This window comes from Globicephala melas, chromosome 13, assembly GCF_963455315.2.
Source record: "Globicephala melas chromosome 13, mGloMel1.2, whole genome shotgun sequence".
Lineage (NCBI taxonomy): Eukaryota > Metazoa > Chordata > Mammalia > Artiodactyla > Delphinidae > Globicephala > Globicephala melas.
Window position 1 is genome coordinate 77,769,217 of NC_083326.1, and position 19,338 is coordinate 77,788,554.

At 44.1% G+C, this 19,338-nt stretch overlaps 1 protein-coding gene across 1 annotated transcript in view; it reads left to right on the forward strand.

Annotated features, from left to right (window-relative positions):
* FBXW8 (F-box and WD repeat domain containing 8) overlaps positions 1-19,338 on the forward strand; it is a 113,933-nt gene that overhangs the window by 23,582 nt on the left and 71,013 nt on the right. Inside the window, exons 3-4 of the mRNA XM_030860419.3 lie at positions 3,806-3,970; positions 7,713-7,801. Of these exons, the coding sequence (XP_030716279.1) occupies positions 3,806-3,970; positions 7,713-7,801 (254 nt within the window). The remainder of the gene's footprint in view (positions 1-3,805; positions 3,971-7,712; positions 7,802-19,338) is intronic.

The window sequence follows — 19,338 nt, forward strand, 5'->3', positions numbered from 1 at the left end:
GGCCGTGCCTGGGGTGGGCTGCTTAATGGATCCATGGCAGCCTTGGGGGAGGGCTCTAGTGGTTTGCCACGGGCTCCGTCCCCAGCCCTATCCTGCTTAACTTTTTAAAATAATTAAGACATGAAGCCCCACAGACTGTATTTTGCTGATGACTTATGTAAAGGAAAAGTAGCATACCTACAATGGATGACAGAATTGAGATGCAAAAATGATATAAAATGCTGGGGGTGGGTATGTGTGATGAGCTGGGATTTAAAATGGATAGAAAGTTTAGAAAGTTAAGAATTTAAGTTTAAGACATAATAGTGTGAGTAAGAAATGGGGAATTTATTTTTCTTTAATTGCAACTTGTATTTAAAAAGACTCTGAAGATTGATAAATACCGAACTGAGGTTACTGTTGGTGAGAAAAGGATGTGGACACTGGGAGATGCACAGGAGTTTTAAGCTTATTGGTAATATTTCTTAAGCAGGGTGGTGTATCCATGGGTGTTTGTAATATATACCTATTTGTCTGCCTTAAATATTTACTAAAATAAACAGACTCCAGAAGCTCTGGACCATACGTTCTGTAACCATGAGGATGTATCTTCAAGTGAAGTAGCAAATTAGTATCTGATAAAATCCTTCTGTTCATGGCACTTGACAGTCTATATCTGGGGTATTGTTTAGTCCTGAGTATCACTTTTGAAGAGGGACACCAGAGGTGCATAAATACTAGGGTACATTTCAGAGATAATGGGTAGGGGAGCTAGTCCTATGACAATTAGTTGGAGAAAATGGGTGTGTTTAGACCAGTGAAGAAGTGACTAAGGGGAAATGTGATGGCTGCCTTCAGCCATTTAAGGAGCTGTCAGTATGTTTTTTTTGTTCCTCTTTTCCTATATTACTATCTTCTTTTTTTTTTTTTTTTAAAGAAGTTTATTTATTTAAGTATGTTGGGTCTTCGTTGCTGCATGCAGGCTTTCTCTAGTTGTGGCGAGCGGGGGCTACTCTTTGTTGTGGTGCACGGGCTTCTCATTGTGGTGGCTTCTCTTGTGGAGCACGGGCTCTAGGTGTGTGGGCTTCAGTAGTTGTGGCTCATGGGCTCTAGAGCGCAGGCTCAGTAGTTGTGGCACATGGGCTTAGTTGCTCCGTGGCATGTGGGATCTTCCCGGACCAGGCTCAAACCCGTGTTCTCTGCATTGGCAGGTGGATTCTTAACAACACTGTGCCATCAGGGAAGCCCTGTTTGGTTCTTTTAAAAAAAAAATAAAATATTGTTTCTTTGTCAATATTCTCTACTTTGTGAGACATTGTGCTCATAAGTTTATTTCTTTAGATATGCTTTCCTTTCGTATTTTGAATATATTTATAATGGGGTGTCCCACTCCCCAGGTTTTCCTTTTAAGGCTTTCGATTAACCTCCTTTTAGCCCTACTTGGTAGTGCCATGTCAGGCAGCTGCACCGTTAAACAGTTGTCCCTTATTTTTTTCTGACAAATGCCCTGGATATAGGACAGTTAGATCTAAGTCAGATTAGATAAAGACAAGCCTCAAGAACAGAGCTTTCTAGCAAGCTGCCAGACAGGCCAAATAGTGACGGTTCTCTGGGGATGGTACTTTTGGAGAGCTATAAACCCATTTGGCCTCTCTGGGAGCTGCTAGACTGCTGGTTTTTACAGCTGCTATAGTTGGAGGCTGTTGGTTTTCAAGGCTACCATGGAGCTAGAGGATGAGGATGGGATTAATGCAAGTGAAAACAATACAAAGGTTGCTATTCTTACCAAGATTCAGCCATTTTTCTTGAATAGATGCTTCTCAGAACGTTGCAAGCCTTTAGTTAATTTCTAGAGTTCTGAAAAAGTTGATTTTGACAATTTTTGGCAGTATTCTTGTTGGTTTTGTGGAGGAGCAGATTTTCTGAGATCTTCAACTCTGTAGTCCTGGAAGCTAACTCCCTATTGGTATTTCTCAGATGAGGCACCCTTGTGTAACGAGAGTCTGCCGTGCACATGCTGTGTGCTCTCTCTTTGTCTCATGTTCTCTCTTCTTGTCTGAGTACTTGATGTCTTGAAGTGGCCCCAAGGGAGTGTTAAGGAGCACAAGTTACCATGAACCACTGGTCATGACTCTTACTTTCTTAGAAGTGAGGCTCAGCCTTTGGGTGGACAGCAAGCAGAACGTGTTGCAGACCCCAGATCATGTTGATCTGCCGGATCAGTTTCTCATTTTGCGAGCAGAGTCCATCTTTGCAGTCTGCCCAGCTTTGTACATTATCCCATGATGAAGTAAATCCATCCTTCCCCAAAGTTAGGGTTGGAAGACAAAGCACTAATAGCTAGGGTGTGGAGAAAAGGGAACACTGTTGCACTGCTGGTGGGAATGTGAATTGGTACAGCCACTACGGAGAACAGTATGGAGGTTCCTCAAAAAACTACAAATAGAAGTATCATATGACCCAGCAATCCCACTACTGGGCATATACCCTGAGAAAACCATAATTCAAAAAGAGTCATGTACCACAATGTTCATTGCAGCTCTATTTACAATAGCCAGGAGATGGAAACAACCTAAGTGGCCATCATTGGATGAATGGATAAAGAAGATGTGGCACATATATACAATGGAATATTACTCAGCCATAAAAAGAAACGAAATTGAGTTATTTGTAGTGAGGTGGATGGACCTAGAGTCTGTCATACAGAGTGAAGTAAGTCAGAAAGAGAAAGACAAATACAGTATGCTAACACATATTTATGGAATCTAAGAAAAAAAATGTCATGAAGAACCTAGGGGTAAGACAGGAATAAAGACACAGACCTACTAGAGAATGGACTTGAGGATATGAGGGGGAAGGGTAAGCTGGGACAAAGTGAGAGAGTGGCATGGACATATATATACTACAAAATGTAAAATAGGTAGCTAGTGGGAAGCAGCCGCATAGCACAGGGAGATCAGCTCGGTGCTTTGTGACCACCTAGAGGGGTGGGATAGGGAGGGTGGGAGGGAGACGCAAGAGGGAGGGGTATGGGGATATATGTATACATATAGCTGATTCACTTTGTTATACAGCAGCAACTAACACAACAATGTAAAGCAATTATACTCCAAAAAAGATGTAAAAAAAAAAGACATTGGTGGTAAAACAAACAAACACACACTAATAGCTAAAATGGCCATTTCCTCTGGATACTGTTGGGATTTGAAATTCAGTCCAGTCATAATATTAATTTCTCTATATCAGATCTTACCATCCTAGATAATTGCTTGAGTTTTCTGTTAAATAATTTTTTTAATCTACACATTTAAAATCTAAGTTTTTGCACATAGTATAAATCTGAATTTCTCATATGACCAGAAGTTTTGGGTTATGGATATTTTATTACAGCTCTTTACTTCAGAGGTCATTGGTCTGTAGCTCTATAAGATGGAAAGACAAGTGCTTATTGGTGAAAAGTAAAGAGATTCTGTTCTGAAAAGCTGTGTATGATTTTATATCTGTTAACGTGTTACAGTGTGTATTTTATGCCTTTTATGTATTCGTGTATTTTTTCTCTTTATATTTTATACATATATATATATAATAATTTAACCAAGTAGTTTAAAATGTGATATGAGATGGTAGTACAACAATTTTGAAATCTTGAAAGATAAAACAGGAAACATTTGCTTGTATTTTTTTTTTGCCTCAGAGTGTTTTGTTAATGAGACATTTTATACTGCCATAAACCCAGGGCAGTAATAAAGGTGTTGATTGATTTTTGGATGACAAGGGACTTCTCTAATTGCAGAATTTGACATTTGTGTCACTTCTGCTGTTTTAGGTGAGCAAGACGTGGAAGGTGATTGCAGAAGATGAAGTACTCTGGTACCGGCTGTGCCAGCAGGAAGGGCACCTTCCCGAGAGCAGCATCTCCGATTATTCTTGCTGGAAGCTCATCTTCCAAGAGTGCCGAGCCAAGGAACACATGTTAAGAACCAACTGGAAGGTAGGCAGTGGCCAATATCATTACCTGTAGGGGAATAGCCTGCAAGGACACAGGAATCCAAGCCTGGGATTAAACACCCGAGTCCTTCCAATTTCATCCTGAGATTAACTGCCAAAAACAAGGAGAGGAGGAGGATGGTGAGCGTCCCTTCAGCTGTTGGTGATTTGTTGCCCCTTTTGTTGCCCATTAGAGTATCTGCCCTTGTTTTCAAGCACACTCTTTGGGAGCGTCCTGTTGTCCTCTAGGAGAGGAGGGGCGAGACTGAGGATCCGGTCCCCTCGCCTCTGGTGGTCGGGGTCTTTAGGCTAGTGCTCAGTGCAGCCCCTTTTCACTGCCACCGTCTCCCTGGATGGACCAAGAAAGCACCACCTGAATACAAAAGAGGGGCTGAAAATGCTATCTCCAGTAAATTCTAAGAGGGAGATCATTAAGCTTCTCTAAGTACTGTCTTCTCTTCCCTCACATAACCTATTGGCTTGCTTCCATAACATTTATCACTTCAAAATTTCTACAGAAATATTAGATCACAGCTATGAATTTGCACAGAACAGTGTTTCTGTAGAAAATAACTGTCAAGAACAGTGTTACATAAAGCTGTTTAAGGCATGACAAGACAGCAGTGTGGTGCCCGTTTCTTCCCACCTGGGTAGCTGGATATTCAGTTGGAAGGAAGGGACAGAACTGTATTCTTTCCCCTCCTGTAAAGGTCAGTCCTAATAGACTTTGAGATTAACAAGCTTTTGCTCATTACTGATAGTGACATATTGCCTATGTGCATGTCTGTCCCCAGTCACCTCATAACCTGATTAGTGACCGGATACTCTTGATCTGGGCAGCGTCACAGTTCCTAGCAAAGCTAATAAGACGTAGTGTTCCTCTAACTCGGGTTTCTCAACCCCAGCACTAGTGCCATTTGGGACCAATACTTTGCGGTGAGGCCTGTCCTGGGCATTGCAGGATCTTCCGCAGCATGTCCACCCTCTCCCCAGTATATGCCAGAAGCATTCTCTTCCTCCCCTCAGCTCTGACAACCAAAAAGTCTTCAGACCAGTCCGATGTCCCCTGAGGGCAAAATCAGCCTTGGGTGAGAACCATCCTTCTAAAGAGGATTAGCATAGCCATGCTTGGCCATGAAGACCCACCAGTAAGTACAGATCCCTCTGGCCCCCGCTCTGTGTGTCCACTCCAGGTAATAAACTCGCGTGAGGGCCCCCTCGCCCTCTTGCCCATTGGCTTGGTTATGTCTGTGTGAAGGACATAAGTGAGAGCAGGCATTGGGTTTGCCAAAGCTGCTTAGACAGGCTGGGGGCCGGAAAGCAGAGGGTCTGACCCTGGCAGGAGGAGCCATAATTTAAGGAAAGCTTGAGAGTGAGGCGTTTACTAGGGCCTTTCTGTCTGGGAAGGAGGGATACTTTTGAGATTCGTGAGCATGAGAGCTGGAGATATTCCATGTACCCTGGCTTGAATTCATAAATGTCAGATTCTAAGAGAGAAAGCAGCAGCTGAGTTCTTTGTTTCCTCTTTGGTATTAGAAAGCTAGGGAGGGAAGCAGGTGCCCCCTCCTCATCCAGGCTGGAGGGGGCCGAAGTGAAGGGGTTTAAAGACCCGCCGCATAGCATCCAGCACTTAATGCCAGTATACAGATTACGTACAATCCAACTGAACGTCTGTTCTGTTGTTCTTCTCCAACAAACCCAAAGCCATGTGTTTGTTAAGTGCTCAATAAGAGGTCGTTGCTTGAATGACCTGGAGTCAAACTGCAGGGAGACTGGAGGGAGGCTTCTCTGTGGAGTGTCTCGGGCCCATTTCCTGCACTGTTATACCTGTGAGGACTACAGAAGTAAAATGTCAGATGATGACTCTTGCATTAACTGTAGTGATGGGATTCTTGTGATTCTAGAATGAAAGGAATTCTTATGAAAACATGAAAGGTAGTGCAGAGCAAGATGCTTTCCCTTTGTGTGCCTCTGATTTCTCATCTCTAATGTGGAGCTGAGAGTAGCTGCGCTCTTTGCGCCGTCGTGAGGATGACTGTCTAATGATATATCTAACACTCCTCCCACAGCGCGTGGCCTGTGTCTGCTGCTCAGTTAGCATCGGCCTTGGCACGCAGATGCTGTGGTTTGGTGCTATTCATGGTCAACCTCAGGATGGGTTGGGAAGGTGATTTGGTTTGGCATCTCCTAGGTTGGTGTTGGAGGAAGCTGAGAAGGGACCCCAGGGTTCTCAGTACTTCCACACAGGGGATGACCTGTGAATGCAGGAACTTACCTGGACCTGCAGGAACTTACCTGGACCTGCAGTTCAGAGCCAGCATGCAAATGATGTTCCTTTCCCTGGTGTTTGCATACACTCATTTCACTGTAGCATTCTAGGATCTCTCTAATCCAGAATACCAGTGTGGGGTTGGAGCCCTTGATGGGGAGGAAGCCACGTGATGAAACTTAGTGGAGGACGTGAGCACACAGGCCCTCTCCTTTTCTTTCAATAGCTTGTCCCTCAAAAGAGCTTTGCTGTTCTTGTCATTTTGGCTGTGGCCCTCGAACAGATGATTCTCAAGTCCTTCCATCCCCATGTCTCCACTGGCAGGACAGCCCCACTTGGATGTGTCCAGTTGTGTCCCTCAGCCTTGGACTTGGTCCTCGAGTTCAGTGAGATCACCATGTAGATCGTCTTGCACAGTGCCTGGAGTACAGCTGCTTAATAAACATTGGTTTTAATGGAACGGATGTCATCATCTGTCTCCTAATAATATAAATAGTAACTACCATTTATTGAAAACCTGCTGTGTGCTAAGAACTGTGCTTGCCACTTACACACACTATTTCTAATCCTTGTGCTGGTACAGCAAAGTTGAAATTATGGATGGCTTGGTATTTTTTTTAATTGAAGTATATAGTTGACTTGCAATATTGTTTCAGGTGTACAGCAAAGCAATTCCGTTATGTGTATGTATTTTTTGATGGCTTGGTATTCTTGAATACCTTTTATTCACACTTGCTTTTTGGCTTAACTGTCTTGCCCTGCCCTTTCCAACATCCCACATGTAAATACTTTCTATTCTTCAAGATTCCCTTTATTTTAAAAATAATTATTTTATTTATACATATTTTGAATCAGTAAATAAACAATCGTGATGCAGTAAATCAAAAGTCATAAAAGGGCATATACTGGAAAATACATCTCTTTCTCACCTCTCTCCACCTACCACCTAGTTCCCTCCTCAGGAGCAGCTGTGTTATGGGTTTTAGGGTTTCCTTTAAATACCCTTTCCATGAACCTCTGACCTCTCAGTCAGAAACAATGTCTTTTCTTTTCCCCATCCTGATTTTTATCTTGTTGTATATACTTTTTCATTTTATTCTGAGAGCATTAATAAGGGGTGTTAACAGGTAAAATACCATTAACTACTTTCTCTCATCTGAACTGGACTTTTTAAATACACTTTATACATTTCTTCACTAGCAGCCCACTGCGGAGTGGAGTGGTTAACATCCTGTAATCCCCTCAAGGACAGGGCCCTCGTCTCGCGCATCCCGTGCCCAGTAGTTTCATTCAGTGTGTTTGTAACTCATAAATACATAGCTTAACATATTAGTTGTCTCTGTCCTTTCGAATGTCTTGATAACTATGGACACAGCCCATGCCGTAAAAAACTGCCATGAATGTAGTTGAGAGCGAAATGCTTTGTCTCCTGGCTATCCAGAGAGTAGTATAAACTGCACCCCCTTTTCTTATGCAGAATCGCAAAGGCGCCGTGAGTGAGCTGGAACACATTCCTGACGCGGTTTTATGTGATGTGCATTCTCACGATGGTGTTGTCATTGCTGGGTAAGCGAAAACAGTTTTTCAGTTAATATTCTTCATCCTAAGGTCTTTCACTTTTCATGGACCACCCTCTGCGTCCCAGCCACCTTATTCTCCCTTGGGAGTGCGTGCCTTCCCACTTATAGCCCTCGTGGAGATGGGCCGTCTCCATGACTCTGTATCCTCCAGTAGTTGAGAGCTCTGAAGCTAGTGGTGTGGAGCGGCTCTGTAATCCATTTGTGTCCATGCATCTTTTGAGCTTTTAAATCACTCTTATGGCATGTTCTGTTAGATTTTCATTAAGGCAAACAGTTTGTATTTTATGAAGACAAAAAAGTCAAGCAATAATAATAAGTGTTGGCAGAAACAGGTGCTATTCTTTTTTTTTTTTTTTTTTTGCGGTATGCGGGCCTCTCACTGCTGTGGCCTCTCCCGTTGTGGAACACAGGTTCCGGACGCGCAGGCTCAACGGCCATGGCTCACAGGCCCAGCCGCCCCGCGGCATGTGGGATCTTCCCAGACCAGGGCACGAACCCGTGTCCCCTGCATCGGCAGGCGGACTCTCAACCACTGCGCCACCAGGGAAGCCCCAGGTGCTATTCTTGATCTCTTGTTCTGAAGCCTTTATTATGAGGAAGGGCTGTGGCCACAGGTAATCTTCCTTCCCCACCGCACAGTTCGTATTTGCAGTTAACTTGTCCTGAAATAGGCTTTTTGTTTGTCTCCATTGCCGAGAAATTTAATTCTAACTTCTGTGTGAATTCCTTTGGCTTCTGTTCCAAAAACCACTTTCATGAATTCTGCATATTTTATTACAGAGATGTTTTTATGTGTTTCTTTAATGTATAATAAGAAGATGACTTTCTTCTTGGATTAACAAGATGTCTTGAACTAGAGTCTCACATTGTGTACTTAATGCCATAGAGACCAGGACACTTAAACTTCTGAGTCTGGATTGACTTCGCAGTGAGACACCCAAAAGAGCTTTCTACCTGGAGGAGCAAACAAAAACAAACCTTGGACTTAACAGCTTAGTAGTAGGAGAGCCTTTTTCTTTAAAGAAAACTCTTTCCTTCAGAAGCATTCCTTAACTGAAATTTCCAAGAGTCAGATTATTTTAATATTTTGTGGTTCGTAGTACCTATGTAAAAGTATTTTGCTTCAAACAAGATAAGCCTTAGGAGGAACACTTTCCATTACCTTGTGTTTTACTGGCCATGATTTCGAGGCCAGTAAATACCCTTATTGGGAGTGCTATAGAACTATTACTTTTAGAAAAACTAATGGACCAGAAATCTAGAATTTTATCCCTTCAGTTATCAGTGTGGCTCTAGGCTTCTGCCCCTCATTGCTCAAGTATGGGCCTGAGAGCTCATGCTAGGTAAGATCCTTTTCACCTGCTAATTCTGAGATTCCTCAATAACTCCCAAAGGGACTGGGATCATTCTAGCTTAGAGAAGTCTCCTGGTGTGTCAGGGGCCTTTGAGGACAGACTATTGAGATTGAACTGAAAGAGTCATAAAAGGAATTAGAAATGAGACGATTCTCGAAAGCCAATTATGAATTTCTTATCTGGACACTAGTCCAGATGCCAGTCCTTCTTTTCCTGCCTCTCCGTTCCCTCGAGGCCTGCTCAACATTACAGATTATGCCAGCACAAAGCAAAGCGATGGCAGAGTTTAGTGGATCGATAAGATGAAACTTGATCTGTGGGTCAGAGAGGCTCCTCATGGCCCCTCTTTCTAAGAGAACCTTAGTTTATGGCCTAGCATCAGATACTTCAATCTTGCTTGTATATAGAGCATTTTGTGTTTATCATTAAAATTTTATCTGGTGGTTACGATGCTTGTTTTCTGGGTCAGATCTTGAATCCCTTTTCATTTGAGACAGCGGTGTTTGTGGTTACCTCATTCCCAATCAATGTTGTATTCACCAGGCTTTCTGCAGTTATGTATCTCCAAGGAGCTTCTTAAAGAGACAGTGGCCATCTCACCATTTCCTTCTCTTTTACTTCTCTTGCATTTCTCCTATTTTTCTTCTTCCCTTCCTTCTTCTCTATTTTTTTACACAAGTAGAATCTGTTCAGACGCTTAGTTTTTTTATATCTGCAGCTAACCGATGTGACATTTTTGCATTTAAACCTGTAAAATTATTTTATATAATTGATGAAGATTATGTTGTAGAATCTTGCCCCAGCTTCTTCCCAGCTTTTCAGTCCTTTTGTGTAAATGTTCCTGGATTGGAACTGCATTGCTTAGGCTTAGACTAATTTGTGTCACACTTAAGCTTAGAGCGAACCCAGTCTCGGCTCTGCCTTACTCTTCTTTGTGCGCAGAACCAGGGCACCCTTCAGATGCGCATTCACTCGGAAACGTGGAGACACTCAAGTCCCTGTCCAGTGAAAGGACCGGGACGCCTCTTACCTGAGGCTTGTTTTTCCAGCAGAGGAAACAGACGTTATTCTCAAAGCTTTGATCTTTCACTCTTGTCCATGAGTGTTTGCTTCCTTTCCTGTCTCATGGGTGATAGTTTTCCAGATGTTTGGAGCCTTTGAAATTTGTTTCCAACCTCCCTTTTTCCTCATTACTCTTCCCAGGGCACCTTTGGTTCCCTCCCCCCGCCCTGCCACACTGTCCTAGTCACCTCTGACCATGTCTTTTTTTTAACTTGAGATGCTGTTTCCATACCATAAAATCCACCCTCTTAAATTGTGTAAGTCAGTGATTTTTAGTATATTCACAAGGTTGTGTAACTGCCCACCGTTATCTAATTCTAGAACGTTTTCATTACCCCCGAAAGAAACCCAGTCCCCGTTTTTTCGCGCCCAGCTCAAGCCTTGCCTCCTCCCACAGGTTCCATGGGGTGCTAGCCTGTTAGCGCCCCACTGCCGCTCTGCCCCAGCGTCTACCCTCCTCACACCTCCGGAGGGGTGATTATCTGCAGCTTATAGGGCAGCTAATCACGTGGCCTTGAGGCTTCGCCTAAGCATTTTTGTCTTAACCTTACAGCCATGTATCTTTTTTCAGTTAATTCGTAAGTGTCTTTTAAAACTAGAGGTGATATATAATATTTCATTAAATGCTCTGTAGTACTTATACTTTTTTTTAGTCTGAAAAAAAGGATTAACATTTGATAGACTCCCTTCCCCCCACCTGTATACTCCATGTTACGTGGGAAGCTGGAGGAATTCCTAATTTCTTTTGTCTGTTCTCCAATTTCTTAGTTTTTTTCAACTTAGAATCATACAGCTTGAAACCCGGAAGGAACTTAGAGATTCTCTTCCGAAACACTCATTCTGGGTGAGGTAGCTGAGGCTCAGCAAGGTCCGGGGAGTGAGCTGGCAGCCGTGCCCTGCCTGCCTCGCTGTGCTTCTGCGGGGGGCGTGTGGAGAGCCGGGCCCCAGCGCTGCCTTCTGCAGCCCTCGCTCGCTACTCTGATGGCTTGGCTATTATAGCGTCACTTTGGTTTCTTTCATGGCATGTGTGGACCTTTCCTTTCTGTTAAAAATGAAAACAGTAGTAAAACCACATTGTCTTTGCAAAACTATTAGAAAGTGGAGACGAGAAATCCACCTAAACCCCAGCATGCTGCCACAATTCCCGTTGTGGCTTTTGGTGTGTACCGTTTAGTTTTCTGCCTGTTTTTTAATATTACTGGATTTAGGTGGATGGATTTTTATTTTTTCCAGATTAAGAAATTATTTTAGGGACTTCCCTGGCAGTCCAGTGGTTAAGACTCTGCACTTCCACTGCAGGGGGCACGGGTTCAATCCATGGGTGGGGAACTAGGATCCTGAATGCCGTGTGGCACAGCCAAAAAATTTTAAAAAAGAAATTATTTTAAAATGCCTTCATAATCCTCAACTTCTTTCCCATATAACTTTTTGCCTTGAAGTCTCTAAACCATCCCTCAAACCCGGTCTCCTGAGTGCACCTTCCTTTTTTTTGGTCAGTGCCATAAATAAAGATAAAGATCAAGAGTTTTATCTTGTTGCCTGTACCGTTTTCAAATGGTGGGGGCCATGTATAAAGCATGTTTGTAACCTCAGAGCCTAACACCAGTCCCAGCACCGAGGAAACTTTGGGGAAGGTATGTATAGAAGGAAAACTTCTTGCACTTCTGAGACCCTGTACTCTCTGAGCCTCCTTACCGCATCTTTGACTTACCAAGCTCTTAACTCTGGCCCTTGCTCGTGCCTCTCTGTGGTGTCATGTGGCCACCTAGCAGTGATATGCAGCATCCCAGAAAATACCAGAAACAGTGGTTTTCTTTGCTGGTCAGGTAAGTGGAAGTTCCTTCAACGGTGACTAAGTATGTAATTCAAATACAACCTTTACTTTGATTTTTTCTGGCTAAAATTTCCCATTTCTTTAACCTGAGAATAATTTGTGCTGAGAAGCCACCAATCTCTGCGATAAGCCACCTGTCTCTTTCTCTTAGAGCTCAGCCTGTGTCTGTGTTTTCTTTGTGGTCTGGTAGCGTTCCTGAAATGCGGTGAGGTTTAGCGTGTGTCTTCCTTGGATTTAGAAGAAGAGATGTTATCTAGAAAGTTGGTTGATAATAAGTGATTAGGAAGCATGGTGTTTGTTTCTTTGTTTTTGTTTGTTTGTGGTGAGAGCTCCGAGAATTTTAGAATGTCTCTCAAATTATACGTTTATCATTGAGGGAAAAGACTAGAAGGGACGAGGCTATGACGGCATCCCAGTCCTGTTTTGTGAGGCCTAGACCGTCCTCTTTCTCCACAGTTGCACTCTGGGAGTTAAGGGTGTTGAAAACAGATGACATCATGAGTTCAGAAGGGTCACATTATAACCTGAGATGTAGGTCTAGGTATAATTTGCCAGGAATATATTCGCTTTACTGCCATCTAGTGAAGGAGAGCATCTCGGGTAAAACTTGCCGGAGAAAGTCAAGCGGAGGGGCTCACTGGGAGCCTTGTGCCAGCTCTGCTAACCATTAAGCTATTAGCTCACGAGAAGCTTTTATCAGATGCCCAGGAGTACGTTGGTGTTTTGCAGTGAAGTCCCTCCTCACTGTCACTTAAGATTCATAAGTCTGAAGCGCTTCAGTTTGCGTAAGAAAGCATACTATTCACATTAGAGGACCATTCCCCGCCCCCCCCCGTTTTGGTTTTAAAAAACATCAAGCCCCCTCTTTGTGTCAAGGTTTTTCTCAGCACTCCTAAATGCCTCTCCTTCTGTTTTGTGCTGTGGTGATCTGCCTTTTTAGGGTGCAACTCCTGCCTTGACTGGAAGGAACAGTGACTGTGTATCCATGTTTCTTCTCTGTCAAGTGTGGTTGGAGGGAAAACTGGATCGTCTGATGTCACCAAGTGCTAGGTGTCTTCTTTCCCTGAAAAGTACTCAGTTGTCCTGTTTGGTCTCCTGCACTTCCTCCATCTCCATTCCCTCTGAGGCAAGTGACACCAAGCAAAACCACACACACGTCTCTAGCAGCCAAGTGACCTCTGGCTGTCGTTCTGGCTTTTATCCTTCCTAGAGCTCTGTCTGTCACAACCTGGACAGAGTCGAGAGGGTTGCCAGTCTTATGTAGACATGAAGCAACATTTTGAGCTTCCAGTTTATATATGTAAAATTTGGTGTCTGAATCTCTGGTTGGTTCACTTTGCCTATTGACACTTTATTGGAATGTTATCATTGTTTATAATTAAGAACTGTTGGAAAATAATAGTTCAGACACAGGCACGTGTCTAAGATAACTTGAAATATCTTGCTTTTAGCCATTTTTTCTCCACTTTTCCCAGTAATTAAAAATGTGCCTTTGTATTGACCATGTACCATGCCAAAATATGGCTTTGATCTGAAATAGTGTGTATTTGCCCTGAATTTTACAACACTTGCTATTCAGGAGCTGAGGACCTCAAGGATGGTGTTTGTAATACTCTAGCTTCATGTGAATGTATAAAAATGGATAATACATAGGATTAGTTTGAGGCTCTTGAGATGATAACAGATGCTTTGTAAATACAGATTGGTGATAAAAATTGCATTAGATAAATGTCACCCCATATTTATACTTACTAAGGACTTGCTTTCTGTCTTTCTCCTTTTTAAAAAACTGTTTCTCTTGGCAGTTCCTTTCAACCTTGCGTTATATAGACTTTGTGCTGCTGCTTATTATGACATTGGATTGTTTCCCATAAGGAATTCGATCATTACCCATTAGGGACCTCTTTTTATAAATACTTTTATTTTCTGCTGTGAGGTATACATGCTTTTCTGGTAAGTAAGTCTGAGGTAAGATATTGATAAGAGACCAGAGGAGAGCTTTACATTTATTATATCCTTAATGAAGGAGCTCCAGAATATCCTTAATAAATACTGGTGAACTCATGACTGCATTTATCCATCTCTGGTTCTCCAAGGAATAATGGGAAGGGCCACAGCTACAGTTACTCTGCATAATCATCATTGGCTCTGACTCTATTGATTGTGATTAACCAAGATGTATGGAAAACAGTTTTAAGTGTGTAGTGCATGGATCTCGTAAGGTCCATTAAGATGTTCATTATTTTTCAATTGATGCATCTTAAGCTGCACTTGATGTTTGTAGTAGTGCATTTCCACAGAAAGACTGCACCGTGGAATTGAGTTCATTTTGTTAATTGCATAATACAACACAGTCATGTTTCATAGAAAACAGTAAATACTCTTGCTTTCATTGATTTGTAATCTTTGGTATTACTAAAGAAAGTATGGCGTATGTGTGACTAGCTCCTAAAACCTCTGCATGTTAAGGGCATAATGAACATTTCTTGAAATGTGGGCACTGCACTTGTAGGGGCCTCTGCCTAATTGCTTTGTAGGCTTTAAACCACTTCCATCTTCTGAGTTTAAGTCAGAATCGTTCATTCAGTATGTACTAAGCACAGATGAATACTGCAGACACATTCCTTGCTGACGGGAGGGGTACACATCTCTTGCTTTCCTTGCTGAGGGGAGGGGTACACATCCCTTGCTCATAGGCCAAAGGGATACAGTTACAGGTGGTTACAGGACAGTGTGAGAGAGGTTAGGGTAGGGGAAGAGCGGGCACCCTAACACACTGGGGAGAGGCACCTAGTGTAGGCTCCAAGTCAGGCAGGGTTTCTCCTGAGAAGTGACTTCTCAGTTGAGTCTGGAAGGGATGACTAGGAGTTGGCCAGGCAGAGTTTTTATTTATTTATTTGGCTGCACCAGGTCTTAGTTGCGGCACGCAGGCTCCTTTAGTTGTGGCATTCGGCACCTAGTTCCCTGACCAGGGATCGAACCCGGGCCCCCTGCGTTGGGAGCGTGGAGTCTTACCCACTGGGCCACCAGGGAAGTCCCCAGGCAGAGTTTTGTATGGAGTAAGGACGCAAGTAACTTGCATAGATTCCATGGCTCCTCACTCCCAAACCAACGGTGGGCATGAAAAATCCATTACAGCATTTATTTTTCTGGTGAGTTGGATGGAATACAGCTTCAGAATCCTTCTCAACACAGGGCTGTAGGCAGCCACTACTGATTTATTGGATTTGACACACAAATGAAACCATTTGCTGTTCCTGGCCTGAGGCCTCATAACAAGGCTCCTTTTGGCTGCTGTGAGTACTTGATCAGAATAGACTTGTGACTTTGGGGGTGGCTCTGTGACTGTGGTCCTGTAGAGGGTGAAGTTTTACCAGCCATCCCACATGTGCTCCCACATCACCTGTGAAGCATGTGTAGGCGGCACCTTTGCATCTGCCCAGTCCCACGCCCCTTGCCAGCATACTGAGCTTTTTTGTTGTTGGCTTCTTGCCTTCCAGTTGAGCTGTAGTGGTAGAATTGATGAGTTAGGGTCAGGGGCTATGTCCGGCAAGCCTGAGTCACAGTATTGAAAACAGTAAATTCCTTATATTGCACTTAAATGGAGATGGTTCTTAAAAGCCGTATGTGTTTACAGACACTCATCGGAGGAGGCAGAGTGACTTGTTGGCTAGAGCAGCAGTTAGAGAAAAGCCTGGGGACCCGGTTTGACCCCAGCTGTGTCATTAAAATGTTTCTTGTGACCTTGGGTAAGTCACTTAACCTGACTACCAGATTCTTAAAACAGTGCCCCAGGTTGTTGTGAAGAGCCTTGAAAAAAATTTTTTAGCAAATCACTGGCAGCTGGAAGCAAAATGGAACCATCCCCCCACAGCTCCCACCTGCTTGGCTCCTTAGAGGAGGAGAAAGGTTCAAGGTGGTTTGCAGCTGTACAGCACTTCTTCCATTTTCTTCAGGTCTCCTAGTCCAAATAAGTAGTCTGCTTATTGGAAATGTACTAGTTAATGAAAGCTCTTCCATGGTAAATCATTTTAAATTGGCAGTTGCTCTGGTGTGCCGAGCTTGAAAGAGGCTCTATTCCCATTCTTTCAACAAAAAATCAGCTGTGGTCTCTGACCTATTTATTTGGAGGTAAACTCAACGTTGCCAAGCATAAAAAAAGACTGGGAAAAGCATACAGCTTCACTGGTCCGTGCCGTGGGCCGGGACGTCCTTACTCGTTTGGAAAAGGCTTCTTTCTTCCTTAGTTTTTCTTTAGCGTTCTTACATCAGCTAATATATTAGTCGCAGTTGTACTTTGCACAGACACTAATTAGAGAGCCATCAACATTGGGGTCCAAAGGCTTACTGACAATGCAACTGTCATAGTGGTGTCTTAATTGGTTGAGTGTAATTGTCATTAGGCAGCCATAAAGACATCTGGAGCTCTGGAGAAGAATCAGCCCTTTTCCCTACCTCCCTTTCCTATCTGTTCTTGCTTCTCCTGGCCAACGTTATTAAGCGCTTTTAGATCACATTTAGAGTTTGGTCCAGGTCCCTCTGCCCCAACCAGTGTTTTAACCTCATGAAAATGTCTGTTTCTTTAGCACGAGTTCATTAACACAGTCTGAGCACCACTGCTATGGTTGCTTTCATGTGTTAGATTTTAGAGCCTATTGCTGAGTCATCGTGTAGTACCTGCTGAAATGGGATATTTATTCTCTTTTCCCATCATAAAGGAGACACCAAGTCTTTTATATTTGCCTTGTGAGTTGCTTTGCAGCATTTATGCTATTATCATGCTTTTTAGCCATGAAGAATGGAGTTGATTTAAACGGATATATATGGAAAATTTCATGTTTACCAAAATAATTTAGCTTATTCCGTGTTTTATAGAGAGGTTTTAATCAGTTTGGAAGTAAATGCAAGAAGTCTGACGCATCTCGATGCACGCATTCCGGTGTTTCACTGATCATTAGCACTAGAAGGTGGGCAGCAGAAAGAAAAGGAGATGCCACTCAAAGCAGCTGGGGACCCCCTTCTTTCAGCTGTGTGTAAGGCACTGTGATGGAGGCTGTGGCATTGAGGTAGGGCGTTCACGAGGACTTCACGGTCAGGGTGAGGAGACGTGGGATGTAGCAGTGAACGCCATTTCTTCAGGTCCAAGGGCGCAGTAGTTGAGTCAGAGAGGCTTCATGGAGGAGGAGGGCCTGGGCTAGGCCTTGAGACGTTGGTGGGCTTGAGTGAGGTAGGTTGTTCTCAATCTTGGTGGCACGTTGGGAAACACTGTTGTCTGGTTCCACCCCCAGAGAGTCAGATTTCATTGATCTGGTGTGCCCTTGGGTATTGGGAGTTTTAAAAGCATCCCAGGTAACTCTAATGTGTAGCCAAGGTTGACCCACCCAGCTGGTTCATGGGGAGGGAAGGGGCTCCAGAAAGGTGGAGCCAAGGTGCAGAGACACCTATGGTGTGGAAGCCAGTGAACGGCAGGCCTGGCTAGAGGCCAGCTCATGCTAAGGAAGAGGAGAAAGTGAGGCTGGAAGAGGGGTGGAGGCCAGTTTGTGGAGAGTTCTCAGTGCCTGGCCGGTAGTTAAAGCTTCATTCAGTGTGGTGTTGAGGCCTCAGGATTACAGAGGGCTTCCTAGGTGTCAAGTACTATCGTAGTTCTACTGTTCTGGTCACTGGATCAACATCAGTGAGCAAGACCCAACCCCTGACCTTAGAAGCTTGTGGGTTCGTAGGGGAGACGAACAGTCAGATGACTACACACGTACTCACACAGTTGCCACTCGAGGAAAGTCTAGGCCGCTGTCATGGTAGATGATAAGGCTCAGGGTCTAGTGTGGAGAGAGAGGGAGAGAGATCCGCGTAGTCAGGTATTTTTGAGGGCTTGGCTGGTGCGGGGCTGGCTGCAGGTGGGCGAGGCTCAGGAGTGAGGAGGCTGCCGTGGGGCGGCCGGGAGCTGATGCGGGAGTGGGACCTGCTGGCAGACGGGGAACGAGAAGGGCAGGAAGGGCGTGCTGACCGCATGTGTAGCAGTGTGGGTGGCCAGGGAAGGAGGTATGGAGGAGCCCCTCGGTTTTGTACCAGTGACCTGGGATGGATGCTGTCACCGACAGAATCAGGAACTTGCAACAGGCCAGTCTGGTTGTGGGCTGAGGCTTTTTGAGGAGAGCACGTGTTTAATTTTAGGTGGGTGGAATGGCAGTGGGAAGGGGACAGCCGCATGGAAGAAGAGGCTGGTCAGGAGCCTTTTCGATGTTAAAAGATGCTCCTCTCTGGGTGACCTCTGCCCTCCGTCTCTCCTCTTCCCCAAAAGAGAGAGACACATTGTATTTCATAGCTCACGGTTGTGTGGTTCAGCAGTTTTTCAAGTTTTGGTTTGGTGGTTGTTGCTTTACCTTGGAACCCCTTGTGTAAAGGGAGCTTGCGGATGGTGGCTCTCAGGCCACCCAAATCCTGTCCTCTGTATCCACTAAGGGGGCACCTCAGAGGACCACGTGAAGACGGCTGGTGTGGTCCCATATGCAGGTCATAAGAAACAGAGTGACCAAGACTGATGGAAAGTACATACGTTTTCCTGGTTTGTGTACTTCTTTCTCTCAAAGTTCCTGAGTCCTCTGATCTCCTGAGTTCCCTCTGTCTTTCACTTACCTTCTCTGTATTTCTGAAAGATGTTGCCATCCTTCTTACCCTTCTTTTCTGAATTGGCCGGTTCCTTTCACATAGAATTTAACCTTAAGAATCTAATAATCATACACAGACTAGAAATTCAGCCACGTTATCTCTGTTGAGTGTCTCTGTTGCTAAGCATGTGGCCTTATTGCAGGGAATGCTGGAGTCATTTTCAGGGTGTCAGGGTGAGCCTGGTAGCTTTGGTGCAGTGCAGTGTGTGTTCTTACGGAGGTTTCCTCATTGAAGGTGATATGGAGCTCTGCCTGGAGGGTCTGGGAGCCAGCGGCCGTGGCGATATCAATAGCTGCCTTTGCTTGTGCATCGCCAGGTGTAATGACACTCATGGAGTGAGCGTTTCTCTTTACTGGAGGATCAGTGGTCAAACAGAGGCCCATCAGTCCAGTTTTAGAAAGCACGTCTCTCCTATTTGCCTCTTTACACTACGCATACACTCTCCAGTCACTGTCCTACAGGGAGAGAGTCCAGTGCTCCAACCTAGAGAATGTGTGTGACAGGATGGCCTTTGAATTCATAATGTACGTATTTGCTGTCAACTAATAATTTGAGGGAAACACTGCTACATTTAGTAAATGAAGCATTCCTGAATCAGAATATTCC